This window comes from Pteropus alecto, unplaced genomic scaffold, assembly GCF_000325575.1.
Source record: "Pteropus alecto unplaced genomic scaffold, ASM32557v1 scaffold43, whole genome shotgun sequence".
Classification (NCBI taxonomy): domain Eukaryota; kingdom Metazoa; phylum Chordata; class Mammalia; order Chiroptera; family Pteropodidae; genus Pteropus; species Pteropus alecto.
In genome coordinates, this window is record NW_006435764.1 from 1,957,065 (window position 1) to 1,968,985 (window position 11,921).

The following is an 11,921-nucleotide window of genomic DNA, read 5'->3' on the forward strand; positions in this document are numbered from 1 at the left end:
GTACACGCACGTGCACACACACCCACGTGTGTGCTGCCTCACACCCTCGTACTCCGGCACGCGCACACACGCACACGCACACCGCAGACCCCCCGCCTCGTCCGGGCGGCTGTCTGGGCAGTGTCCCTCATGAGGCACGCAGGCTGCTGAGCCTGGCGCTGCCGTCTCCGGGGTGCCCTGTGGCCCCCACAAGGACGCAGCCGGGACGCACACCTGTACGTTCTGCAGGGCCACGTTTTCTCTGCTGCTTCCTCCGTGCACTGCAAACAGGGGGCTTTTACCCGTCACCAGGCGGAAGATGCCCACCACGGCCTTCACGGCTGGGTCGATGCTGAGCCGCACGTGGTGGCTGGAGGAGGAGGGGCGTGTGTGCGTGTGCAAGCCGGGGAACACACGCGGCACACGATTACGCTTAGCCACAGGAGGGGGACGGGTCCACCCCCTCTAGTTCTGGAACATTCGCGTCCCCTGAAAGGAGCCCTGGTCCCCACTAGCGGTCACTCCCGTCTCCTCTTCTGGCCCCGGATGACTAACCACTTTGTATGGCTACGGTTGTGCCCGTCACAGAAATGGAGTCACATAACGTGTCCCTCTGTGACTGGCTTATTTCTCGCAGCACAATGTCCTCAAGGTCCACCCACACTGCAGCAGGTGTCAGAACACCCTCCCTTCCCGAGGCCAAAGAACGTCCCCTGTGTGGAGGGACCACTCTGTGTGCCCGTCACCCATGGATGGACACTCGGGCTGCTGTGACATGGCACGCACTCGTTGGTCTGAGTCCCTGCGTCCCCTTCCTTCGGGGGTTTGCCCAGAAGGGGGACAGCTGGGGGACAGCAAAAGGGATAGGCAGCTCCTCATTTTCTTCTAAGAGGCAGAATAACGGGAACTCTCCGAATGGAACTCATTGTCCCCCTGTGGAGAGATGCCCTCTCTCCACCCTCCCCGGGAACAGGGGGCCACTGGACGGAGAGGGCAGTGGGCGGGCCGCTGGGCGGGCTCCCCTGGCCCCGGCAGCACCAGCCCCCGCAGCCTGGGCTGCAAGGAGGGGAGCGGGGAGGGGCGGCCATCGGACGCAGCTGGGAGTCGGGGTGCACTGACCCGCGGGTTCCCTAGAATCTGGCTCAAAACACGAGCGGAGAAACCCGCCGGCCCCTGGGGGTGCCCTTGACCACAGATGTGGCCGCAGCCCAACGCCAGGGACCAGCTCTACCTTCCAATCTGCTCGGCCAGCTCCCTGGCCCGGTCACTCGTCTCCTGGGAGGAGTTCTCGCTGGCCATGTAGCAGGTGGTCAGCAGGCGCCCGCAGAGCTCTCGGGGGTCCTGGGGGGTGTAGCTGACCTGGCTGGTGATGGCCCGGACGTCGGCCAGCACGTCCTGATCTGAAATCGGGGGGCAGATGCCACTGTGCGCGAGGGGCTGCACAGCTCAGGCCCTCTCCGTCACCCCAGAGTCCCGTCAGACAAGCAGCATCACCCGTTTGTATACGCTAAGGGGACGTTCAACGTCATAGCGCGTAGTGGGGGGACATGGACCCGGGTTTGCCTGACCCCAAAGCCTGTGATCTTTCCACTGGGCCCTGCTGAGAACAGACAGCGACAGGGAGCCTCTGTGGCATCGAGGACGGCCGCGTGGGCCCAGACCCCGGGGCAGGGACCGTAATGGCCAGGGACTTGGGCCCGACGTTACGGCACCTGAGCACGTCCCCAAAGCCTCCTCCACCCACGATGCGTGCGACCCGAGTTTTCCCCTGGGGCCTCCCTCGGACCACGGATGTCACCTACTTCCGTTCCTCACGGCCTCGCAGACCTGGTGGCACATGGAGTAGACGAGGCAGGCGGTGGCCGCGCTGTCTATGCCGCCACTCAGGGGGAGGAAAAAGCCCGCCTGGAACGGGGCGACCAGACGCAGGCGTGAGCAGAGCCTCGGAGAAGCAGCGTGCCCCATGCTCGGCCCGCTCCACCCGCAAACCTCGGCCGGGACCCACGACAAACCACGCGGGCGTCTGAGCTCCCGCTGGGGAGGAAAAAGACACCTGTGCCCCGCACTGTGGATTCTAGAGGGCGGACCTTTCACTGCGGAGAGCGGCCAAGGCTGGTTCTCCACGGTCCATCACAGACGGGCACGGCGCCCAAACCAGCGGGAGGGGGCGTCCTGGGCCCGTGCCAGCAGGCAGGAGCCCGCCAGGACTCAGAGGCAGAGCCAAAAGCCCCGTGCGCCCTTTGGCCCCTGGCTACGGCAGACCAAGCTCCCTACCGAGTCGCAGTGAAGGAAGACTTCTGGTTGCTTGCGCTTAAAACCAAAATACCTAGCCCGCCGGAGACTCCATCGCTAACCAACTGGCGGAAGGAGCAGAGTGAGCCGGTGGCACTGAAGACTTACCTGTTGGCTACGTCTTAAGAAATCCCAGAGCCAGCAAGCAGGTCCGAGGCTGGGGAACAACGGGAAGCGTTAGGTTTGGGGGCTGCTGTCCTGGTCCGCGGCTCACCTGGGGGCAGGTGCCAAGGTGGGGCAGGGCCAGCAGAGCCGTCAGCAGCCCCGGGCTCCCGCGACACGCCGGTGAATTAGCACATTTTAATCTCAAAATAGCCCTGGCAGGTCGGTACTGGCCCCGGCCCCATTCTGAAACGGGGAAACTGGACCACAGAAAGGAAGGACCTTTGTGTCAAGGTCTCAGTGCAAGGAAGTGGCACCCGGTGGTGTGGCTGTGACGTCCTCGCCCGCAGCCCACAGCCCCAGTGACTGTGACCACCTCCCAACCAGTGGCTGCCCCAGGCCGGTAGAGAACCACTCGCAGTGCTTGCTCCGTGCGGCCTCTGCCGGGCAGACTGCCCAGCGCAGGGTGGGGCCGGGTGGCCCCGCGTCCTCCTGCAGGAGGGCTGCCCACCTGATCTCCTCGCCGACGCTGTGGTACTTCCACTCCAGAGCCTCAGACGGCGGCTCCAGCACGTCCTCGTGGTGCGAGAGGGCGAAGTCCACCTTCACGCGGGGGTACGGGCTCACCCGGCTGGCCTGCTGGCGGAGAGTCACGATGCAATGACGTCCCCTCGGCACCCAAACCCTCACGGGGCCCCAACACGGACTGGAGAGCAGGAGGCTGTCAGCCGGCGGGACATGCACGGCAGGACAGTGGCAGGGGGCCCTTCGCTCCGCCCAGGACGCTGGGAGCCGACAGACGGACGGACGGTCACAAGTGCTGGGCAGCCGTGGTGGCATCGAAACCCTCGCGTGCACGTCATGCGGGATTTGATGCGGGCGGTGCCTCATGAGACGAAGCAGGCCCGGCACGGGGCCCGGCGACCCCACGGGCAGGTGACACGCGGAAGTGGGGAGGTGAGTCAGCCCGCAGCCTGGGCCCACGCTCGTGACAGCCTTCTGCAGAGTGCGGACGGAACGTGGACAGAACGCGGAGTCCACCCAAACGTCCGCGAGCAGATGAAAAGTATACCATTCACGGAACGGCCTTTGGCCATAAAAACGGACGAGGCGCTGACACCCGCCACCCGTGGGTGGACCATGAAAACGCTGTGCCAAGTGGAAGAAGCCAGACACAGGGACCACGCGCCGTGGGACGTTTCGTGAGAAACGTCCAGAACGGGCAGGGCAGAGACGGGCAGCGGCCCAGCGGTCGCCAGGCCTGGGGGAGGAAGGGGTGGCAGCCGCTGGTGCAGGGTTCTGTTCTAGCACGGAGCGGGGCGCCGGCTGCACGGGGTACGCGTGACGCCCTGAAACCCCTGAACGATGCACCGAGCCCCGGGAGTCACGGGCTGGAGGAGGGACAGCCCAGTCGAGCTGTCAGTGAACATGACAGAAAGCGTCTCCGGGGTCTGAGCAGCACCTACCGCCAGGTTGCGGGACGAAATCTCCGCCCTGTAGCTTCGCACGTCCTCCAGGTCCAGCGTGGCGGTGAGGACCTCCTGGAAGGGCGTTCCCAGAGAGGGCGTGAACTCCCGCTTCTCCCGCTCACGCCTGCTCTCGACGGGCGAGCCGCGCCTCCCGAGGCCGGGACTGGGGACCTGTGGCCCCCTGGGGCACAGGGGGAGGGGAAGGCGGGCGGTGTCGACGACCCAAAGCCCTTCCCTTTTATTCACGGGACACGATTTTGCCACCAAACATCGGCTGGGGTTTCTATTCTTAAAAAGACACGCGGGAGCGAGGGCCCCTTTTCTGCCTCGGGGTCACGTGGAGACGGGAGGCTGGAGCTGCTGCAGCCATCCTGTGACCGCGAGGATGACGCCCGCGCAGAGGAAGGCCCCGCTGGGGCTGGCAGAGGAGCAGCACGCAGCCCCGGCGACCCACGCCGGAGTCACGTGGGTGTGGGCTAAAAATTCAGAACCCTGGGGGTCTGACTCAGGGGGCCTGGGTGGCACCCGGCACCTGCGGGGCCCCTGGTGCAGGCGAGCCCCGCCCACCCGCCAGTCCACGCCCCCCAGGTGCCTGCGGTGTAGAGGTCCCGCCAATGTCCGGGCCAAGCCGGGCGGACTGCGCGGAAAGCACGGCTCAGGCGGGCGTGCCGCACACCGAGGCGCTCGCGCGCACCTGGCTTTCCCTCCACCCACTCCGCGTTCCCCGCGGCTAATACTGGACGACCGAGGCCTCTGGGGACACTGGGGACGCTGTCACTTGGGAAGCGGCGCCTGGTGGACGGTCAGGAGCGTTCCTGCTGCAGCTGAGCTGCCAAGCCCTCGCCTCCCCGGGGCAGGAAGACGCTGGGCGCCTTTCACGGTCGGCTTCGTTTGGCCGCTTCGACCCTGCGGTTTGGTCTCCCAGCCACCTCCTGGCCGACAGCGGTGCCTGCAGGCGGTGTCGCAGACCGTCCCCCGTGCTCCCCGAGGAGGTGAGGCAGGCGGGGTGACGCCGGAGGGGCCCGAAGAACTCGGGTCGCTCCGTGCTCAAGCCTGCCCCCCGACACCGCGGCCCTTGGAAACGTGTTCCTTCGGCGCCCCCCGCCCCTGTGAGCAGCACCCACAGCAGTGTTCGCCCAAAACCGAGAGCCGAAGGCGGCTGGGTCTAAGGGCAGGATGGGGGCTGCGTGCGAGGGGGCACCGTCACCCTGGATGGACGGTCCGAGCCACCCAGGACGACCCTTCCGCTCACGCCAACTTCCGGGCGAACTGGAGCCGCCCTGCTGCGTGTGCGCCACTGGACTCCACGTCCACTTTCCAGCTTCACGGAAAAAGTGTGAGCCGCATGATTCTCGACGAGGACGCTTTTCGGCTCACTCCCGAGGCGTGGCTTCGAGTCCCCAGTGCTGGCACCAGTCCAGCACGCCCGTCACGTGCTCCCGGGGGAAGGAGGGGTCCCCCGCCTCTCGTTACTGCAAGGCCGCCACCCCCACGGCGCCTGCCTGTTCGCTCGGCTCCCCAGGGCCACCTCGGGGTGACTGACTGCGTGTGGCGTGGGGCAGTGTGCAGGTGTGGCTGATCAACCACTGAGGCTCTCTGTCCGGCGTCACTGCCGTGTGCTGTGTGGGGACCAGCCCCCCAACGCCTCCGCCGCCCACCGGGTGAAGAGGAAGTGAACAGGCAGGACACCCCCCGGGGCCGCACCGCGCACCCTGGCCATGGCGGGAACGGAGAAAGGGCTCTTACCACGTCGCCCAGAGAGAACTGGGAGCCCTGAGCAAACACGCTGCCGTTCATGGCGATCATGGCGCAGCCGTCGTAGTAGAGCCGGTCCCCGTCACAGCCCTTCTGATTGGCCAGCAGGTAAATCCCCCCGTTCTGGAAGACGCAGGGCCGGCGGTGGGTGTCCAGTGTGGTCCGTCACCTTCGCCTCCAGCGGCCCGAAGACAGGAGGCTCCGCCGAGCTGGCTCTGCAGTCCTCGGCCCCCAACCCCACTCGGCCCTAGCTAGCGCCCCATCGAACGAACGCACGCACACAGGGCCCAGACTGCGTGCAGCGATGGCGGATGCACTTGGGTGCCAGGGGAACAGGTGTTACACAAACGTCTATTTCCCCAAGAGGCAGCCTTGTCATCTCCATCACGGGACACGCGGCAGAGCAGAAAACACAGACCCCGCATGATGAAGCCGAGACCCAAGGCCAGCTTAGCTGATGCCCCTGTCCGGCGCGTGGCCGACCAACACGGCCTCGCTGTGTCACGCTGCCCGAGAGGGGCAGACTCGTGGTGCTCCCCGCACCCTGCGTGACGCCGACAGGCAAGCGGCATGTCGTCATTCCCGGCTACCGCGTCACCTGTCCTGAGACAGTGCGATGCCACGTGCCCCGCGTCCCACTTGAGAGTGGGGTGACAGCAGTGCTGCCCCGTGGGGTGGATGTGAGGGCTGACCGAGGTCAGGCAGGTGGGCCCCTGGGGAGTCGGTACGTGCTGGTCGTGCACGAGCCATGCCTAGTAGCACCAAAGGGCCACCGTGCTGTGCCATGCCCTGCGCTGGGCAGGGGGTGCTCTGAGTGTGCGAGACAGGGGTGCGCATGCATGCCCCAGCGTCCCAGCCCGATGCCTACCTTGGAGGTGGCCATGGTCACCAGATCCACCCTGGCGTGGGCTTTGCGCAGCACGTGGTGGCTGCCCGAGGCGTTGGTGAAGATCTCCACGCCGTCCAGGCCCATGTCGATGTGCGGGCTGCAGGCGGAAGTGGGTTAAGAGACCGCTGTGCTCCCCAACCCGCCCTTCCAGCCTCCCAAACCCTCGGGGTGTCTCCACGGCCCACAGCCTTGACTCCAGGACGTCTGCAAATCCCCGGGCCTCCTGAGAGGATGGGGCTCGGGGCGGGCTGACCTGTGGGGCATCCAGAGCTCCTCGCAGACCTCGCTCCCGATGCAGGTGTCCTGGGTGGCCAGCACGGCGTCTCCGAAAGGCACGGTTTCCTGCAGTCAGGAGGCGAGAGGGCGTGAGACCCTCAGCTGTCCCCGTCTGCGCTACGTACTGACCTAGGACCCCAGACGTCACTCAGAAGACGTTCATGAAGGCCACCGTCTTGCTTCGAGCCCTAGACGTGTCCCTCCTCGACTCAGAGCACTGCCAGCCCAGGTGGCCCGGTGGCAGCTGGCGTCCCCCTGCTGGCCATTCCTGTCTGTAGTCACACATTCGTCAGCCGGTAGCTCACTGTGGCTGCGACAAACCGACTCAATCCCGGTCTTTCCGCTGGCGCAAATCGCCACCGCCCTGTTTAAAGAGATCAGCCCTCGTTTATCGAGGGCGCTCAGGGCCGGATACGGTGCTCAGCGCTTTCTCTGTGTCATCGATGCACCTGACGGTTTGACCAGGAGGATCCCACGCCTGTGTCAGAAACGACCCCAGGCTTACGAAGTTCCAGAAACCCGAGAAAAGTCACCCAGACCCTGTGTGGCAGGACAGGAAGCGGAACGCGGGCGTGTCCGTCACCAAGAGCCGCATCGCACACCACGCGTGCTGGCAGCCTCTGGGGCAGGACCCAGCACGCCTAATGCAGTTGCTCGGGGCCAGTTCGTGCAACCTGTCCTCAGTCAGCGAGACCGAGCAGAACCCCTCGCTGCAGACTGTACCCCACGTGGGTTTAGTGGGTCCCCACTGCGGTGGGTTTGGGGTATAATGGGATCCTAGGAGAACGAAAGGGGCATGTCTCACGGTAAGAGGGCTGCTACACGCACGCTACACACACGCACACACGCGCGCACACGCGTGCACACTCACAGTACAAACTCACACGTGCACATATTCACACATGTGCACCCACACATGTGCACTCACAGTACAAACTCACATGTGCACTCACACATGTACACATATTCACACAGCGCGGATAACCACACACGTGAGCATACACACATGCACACACACGCAGTCATACACTAACGCATGTGCGCACACGCTCACATACACTCATAACGTGCACATACACACACAAGCATACTGACACGTGGGCACACATGCACACACACAGTACACGCATGTGCGCACTCACACAGTACAAACTCGCACATGTGCACATACATATGTATACACCCGCACATGTGCACTCACACACATTCACACACGTGCGCACACACATACACATATTCACAGTGCACATAACCACACACATGTGAGCACACACACACGTGCAGTCACACACACACTCACAACATGCACATACACACATGCACACCGATACATGCACACACACAATGCACACTCACATGCGCACGCACACATGCAATACACAGCAAACGCTCACACACATGCACACTCACATGTGTGCACACACATGTGCATACTTGCACAGTACACACTAACACACATGCACATACTTGCACAGTACACACTCACACACATGCACAGTCACACACGTGCACCGCACTAAGTCATGTTGATTTTTAAATGTGCTCGCGGCTGCAGTTGGCGGTCAGAATGCTCTAGATCACCTGAGAGTGACCAGACCTGGCTGGGAGTCTCTTCCCCAGGTCTCGGCTGTGCCTCCGACTGCCTGTGAGAAAGGTCCTGGCCCATGCTGGCCCCCCGGAGAGCCTCTCAGGAACCGGGGCAGCTCTGTGACTTAGTCTGGCTCCTGAACGGGGGTGACCTCAGCCCCACACCCCCAACGGCAGAGAGGACGACGGAGCCGGGCCTGGGGGGATCAGGGGAGGGCACCCCACCTCCTGAGGTCCAGGGCCGTCCCTGCCGACCTGACCCACCTCTCAGGTTCAGAGGCTCAGTGAATCCGCATGGCCCACCTGACAGCGATGATCACGGCTGCAGAGAATTTGGTGTGATCGGCTGAATCGTGTCCCCCAAATTTGTATGTTGGAGCCCTGACCCCCAAAATGTTAGAATGTGGCTTTATTTGGGAATGGGGCCTTTAAAGAAACAATTAAGGTACAATGGGGCCACTGGGGTGGGCCCAAGTCCACTGTGACTGTGTCCTCATAAGAGATGGGGACACGGACACACACAGGGGGACAACCACGTGGGGACACAGGGAGGAGATGGCCGTCCACATGCCCAGGAGAGAGGCCTCGGAAGGAACTGCCCACCTACACCTGGATCTCGGCCTCCAGCCTCTGAGACCAGGGACAGTGAGTGTCTGCGGTGTGAGCTGCCATCTGTGGAACTTTCTTGGGGGACTCTGAGCAAATTAACACACTTGACAACCAGAGTGGAGGCACGGCAGGAGCCAGAGCAGTCGGGGGCCTCCCGAAACACCTGTGTGGGTCCCTGGCTCCTGGCCGCCCGCAGGAAGTGGACGGGGCGGGGCGCAGCCGACCCACCCGGCAGCTTCCAGCAAGACGAGGACAAACGAGGCCCCAGACCGGGCTGCACGGTCAAGCTCTGGGCCTGGCCAGTGGGTTCGAAGACGGGTCGCCAACGTTGGGGTTTCACAGAAGGCACAGGCAGCCACATAACGTCCTCCGTGAGTTTATAACAAGAAAGCCCCGGCCTGGCTTCTTGGCTCCCCGAGGCCCCGGCCCCAGCAGGAAGCAGCCGGATAGGGGGTGGCAGGAGACACTCCCCATGCTCCCCACGGAACGCCCGCCAGCTAAGCCGGAGAAGAGGGGCCCTGAACACCGTCCCGGGCTCCCGAGACCCCTCCCCACTTGGACAGAACCCCCTCTCTGTGTGGATCACTTCCACGAGCCACGGGGGTTCCGTCACTTTGACACCAAGGCTCCTGCCCACATGGTCCGCCACCAGCCTTGGAGGGTGGCCCGTGACTGAAAACCACGTTTCGTTCCCCGAGACTCACCTGCTTGGTCAGCTCCTGGATCATCCGAGGCAGAAAGTAGTCCTCTGTTTGCCTGCGAAGGGAACCGCGGAAGGAAACCACGTCATAAAAACGGAGCGTGGCGTCCAGATGTGACGACGCCAAACCGGGAGCTCCCCGTCCCCGTCCCGGCGTCCCCGCACTGTGAAGGACACGGCACGGGGACCACTGAAAAGACGGCGCGTTTCCCCACGCAGGAGTCGGGGGGGCGGTTCCTGATCACGGTTTCCGAGTGACAGAGATCACTCTGCACTCACCCCACACACAGTCACGCACATGTGTCATCTCCGAAATACTCAACGACGTCCCAAGTTTTACAAGACGGACAGAAGAGCTGAGGACGCAACCTGAGGGCTAAGGCACCCCAAGGTGCTCCAGTCAACGGTGGAACCGAGACGGTAGATGGTTCGGCGATTTGAGCTCGAACGGGCCGTGGCGAGGGGCCCCGTCGAGGCAGCGAACTAGCTCTTTTTCTCTCCTTTCTTGGAATTCGCAAGAGCTGCCAGGACGGACGATCTCTGTGGCTGTTTTCCTTAAGTAATTTAAAGGCCGAGAAGTGCACAGGGCGACACCGCCTCCCCTCACTCACGGCGGGGCCCGGACGAGCGGCCCCGCTGAGCCTGAGCGGCCTGGCCGTCCCGTGTGGGGCGTCTGACACCCCCGCAGTGCCTTTGCTGGTGGTGACGCTGCTGCTTTTGTTGGCGTGATCTTTTTGAGGTTTATCCAAGTTCACGCCAGGCCCCTGGTCTTCCCGCATGGGGTGACGCTGGTGCACGTCCCCTGGCGCCTGGGGGGCAGACGACGGCCGGCAGGGGGGCAACCCCCCGCTCACACCGTGGTTTCTACTAGGGTCGGGGGGCGGGGTCCGAAGCACAGCGTCCTCAGTTCTCCAGCTCTTGAACTTCCATCAACCCGGTGCGGCAGGAAGGGACTCCCCGCGATTCCATGCACGTCGTCCTGAGCTCAGACGGCGGCGAGCCTTCCGCACGTTGATGGGATTTTTCTCCTGCGAAATGTCTTGCTGTTTCTTTCATTTTTCCCATTCAATATTTTTTTGGCTTTTTCTTACCGATTCGTGGTTCCTCATACGTCCTGAACAATAACTGTCATTCGACCCGTTTGCTCAGCATCTACCATGAGGAATCGAGGAGACTACCAGCTAAGACGGACGCGGTGTGGACAGGGGCCAGGCGCTGTGCCCAGTGCTCTGATACGCGGGCCGACGACGTCCCCGACCCCACAGGACGGTGGCCGCAGTTATCCCCGAGGTGCAGAGCGGTTGGGTCGCTGTGTTGGCCTGACGCTGCTCAGCGGGCGGAGCCCGGGCGCACCTCTGCCCCCACGGACACCTCTGTGCGTGGACCAGGCACGCCCGATCCCCAGGGGCCGCCACCGCGTCCTCCGCCCAGCGGCTGGCGGTGTGCGCTCTCCTGTGAGACACAAGTTTCTAAGGTCGACCTTGCCAACCCTTTACTTTATGATTTGCGTTTTCTGCGTCTTGTTCACAGATTCCTTTCCTGTCCCAAGGTCAGCACGGTATTCTCTGGTACCGCCTTCTAGAAGATTTATACTCGGACTTTGCCCGTGTAAATGCCTGATCCTCCGGAAGGTGTTGGGGCCAGTGACTTAATACTCCCCCGCCTATGTGGGGGAGCCCCGCAAACACCTAGAAGGACGGGGCTCGGAGGGCTTGTGGGTGCGTGAGCACGTGGGGGTGTGGGGACAGCGTCGTACTTGGAGAGGGCGTGGGGAGGGAGCCCCCAGCCCTGCCCCACACCGTGCCCCATGTGTCTCTTCCCTCCGGCTGTCCCTGAGCTCCGTCCTCTTAAAACGAACTGGTGATCTAGCGAGCATGTTTCTCTGAGCTCTGTGAGCCCCTCCGGCAAATCAGCCGAACCTGAGGGCCGGGGCTGTGGGAACCTCCAGTCTACAGCCGGTAGGTCAGAAGCACAGGTGACAACTGGACTTGCGATTGGTGTCTGATGTCTTAGGGGAGACGGTCTTGGGAGACTGAGCCCTTAACCTGTTGGGGTCTGATGCAGCCTCAGAACTGAGTTAACTGCTCAGCAGCGTTAGAATCGTAGAAAGTACTGGAAGCTGCGTTCCAGTGAAGGAGCAACTGACGAGAGACGGGCAGTGGATGCGGGAGCGGATCGAAGCCAGGGGAGAGGGACGAGGTCCCGGAGAGGCATGACGGAAGGGGTGCCGCTGCGCAGCAGGCCCGGGGAGCACGGGGCGGGC

The 11,921-nt window shown here is 63.5% G+C and overlaps 1 protein-coding gene across 2 annotated transcripts in view; it reads right to left on the bottom strand.

Annotated features, from left to right (window-relative positions):
• Nucleotides 1-11,921, bottom strand: part of NADSYN1 (NAD synthetase 1) — a 28,688-nt gene that overhangs the window by 9,045 nt on the left and 7,722 nt on the right. For both annotated transcript variants that reach the window (XM_006910990.3, XM_006910989.3), the window contains 10 exons: nucleotides 9,663-9,714; nucleotides 6,740-6,828; nucleotides 6,466-6,583; nucleotides 5,589-5,720; nucleotides 3,840-3,914; nucleotides 2,885-3,009; nucleotides 2,380-2,428; nucleotides 1,782-1,884; nucleotides 1,211-1,379; nucleotides 214-349 (listed from right to left, as the gene is read on the bottom strand). In XM_006910990.3, the coding sequence (XP_006911052.1) occupies nucleotides 214-349; nucleotides 1,211-1,379; nucleotides 1,782-1,884; nucleotides 2,380-2,428; nucleotides 2,885-3,009; nucleotides 3,840-3,914; nucleotides 5,589-5,720; nucleotides 6,466-6,583; nucleotides 6,740-6,828; nucleotides 9,663-9,714 (1,048 nt within the window). The remainder of the gene's footprint in view (nucleotides 1-213; nucleotides 350-1,210; nucleotides 1,380-1,781; nucleotides 1,885-2,379; nucleotides 2,429-2,884; nucleotides 3,010-3,839; nucleotides 3,915-5,588; nucleotides 5,721-6,465; nucleotides 6,584-6,739; nucleotides 6,829-9,662; nucleotides 9,715-11,921) is intronic.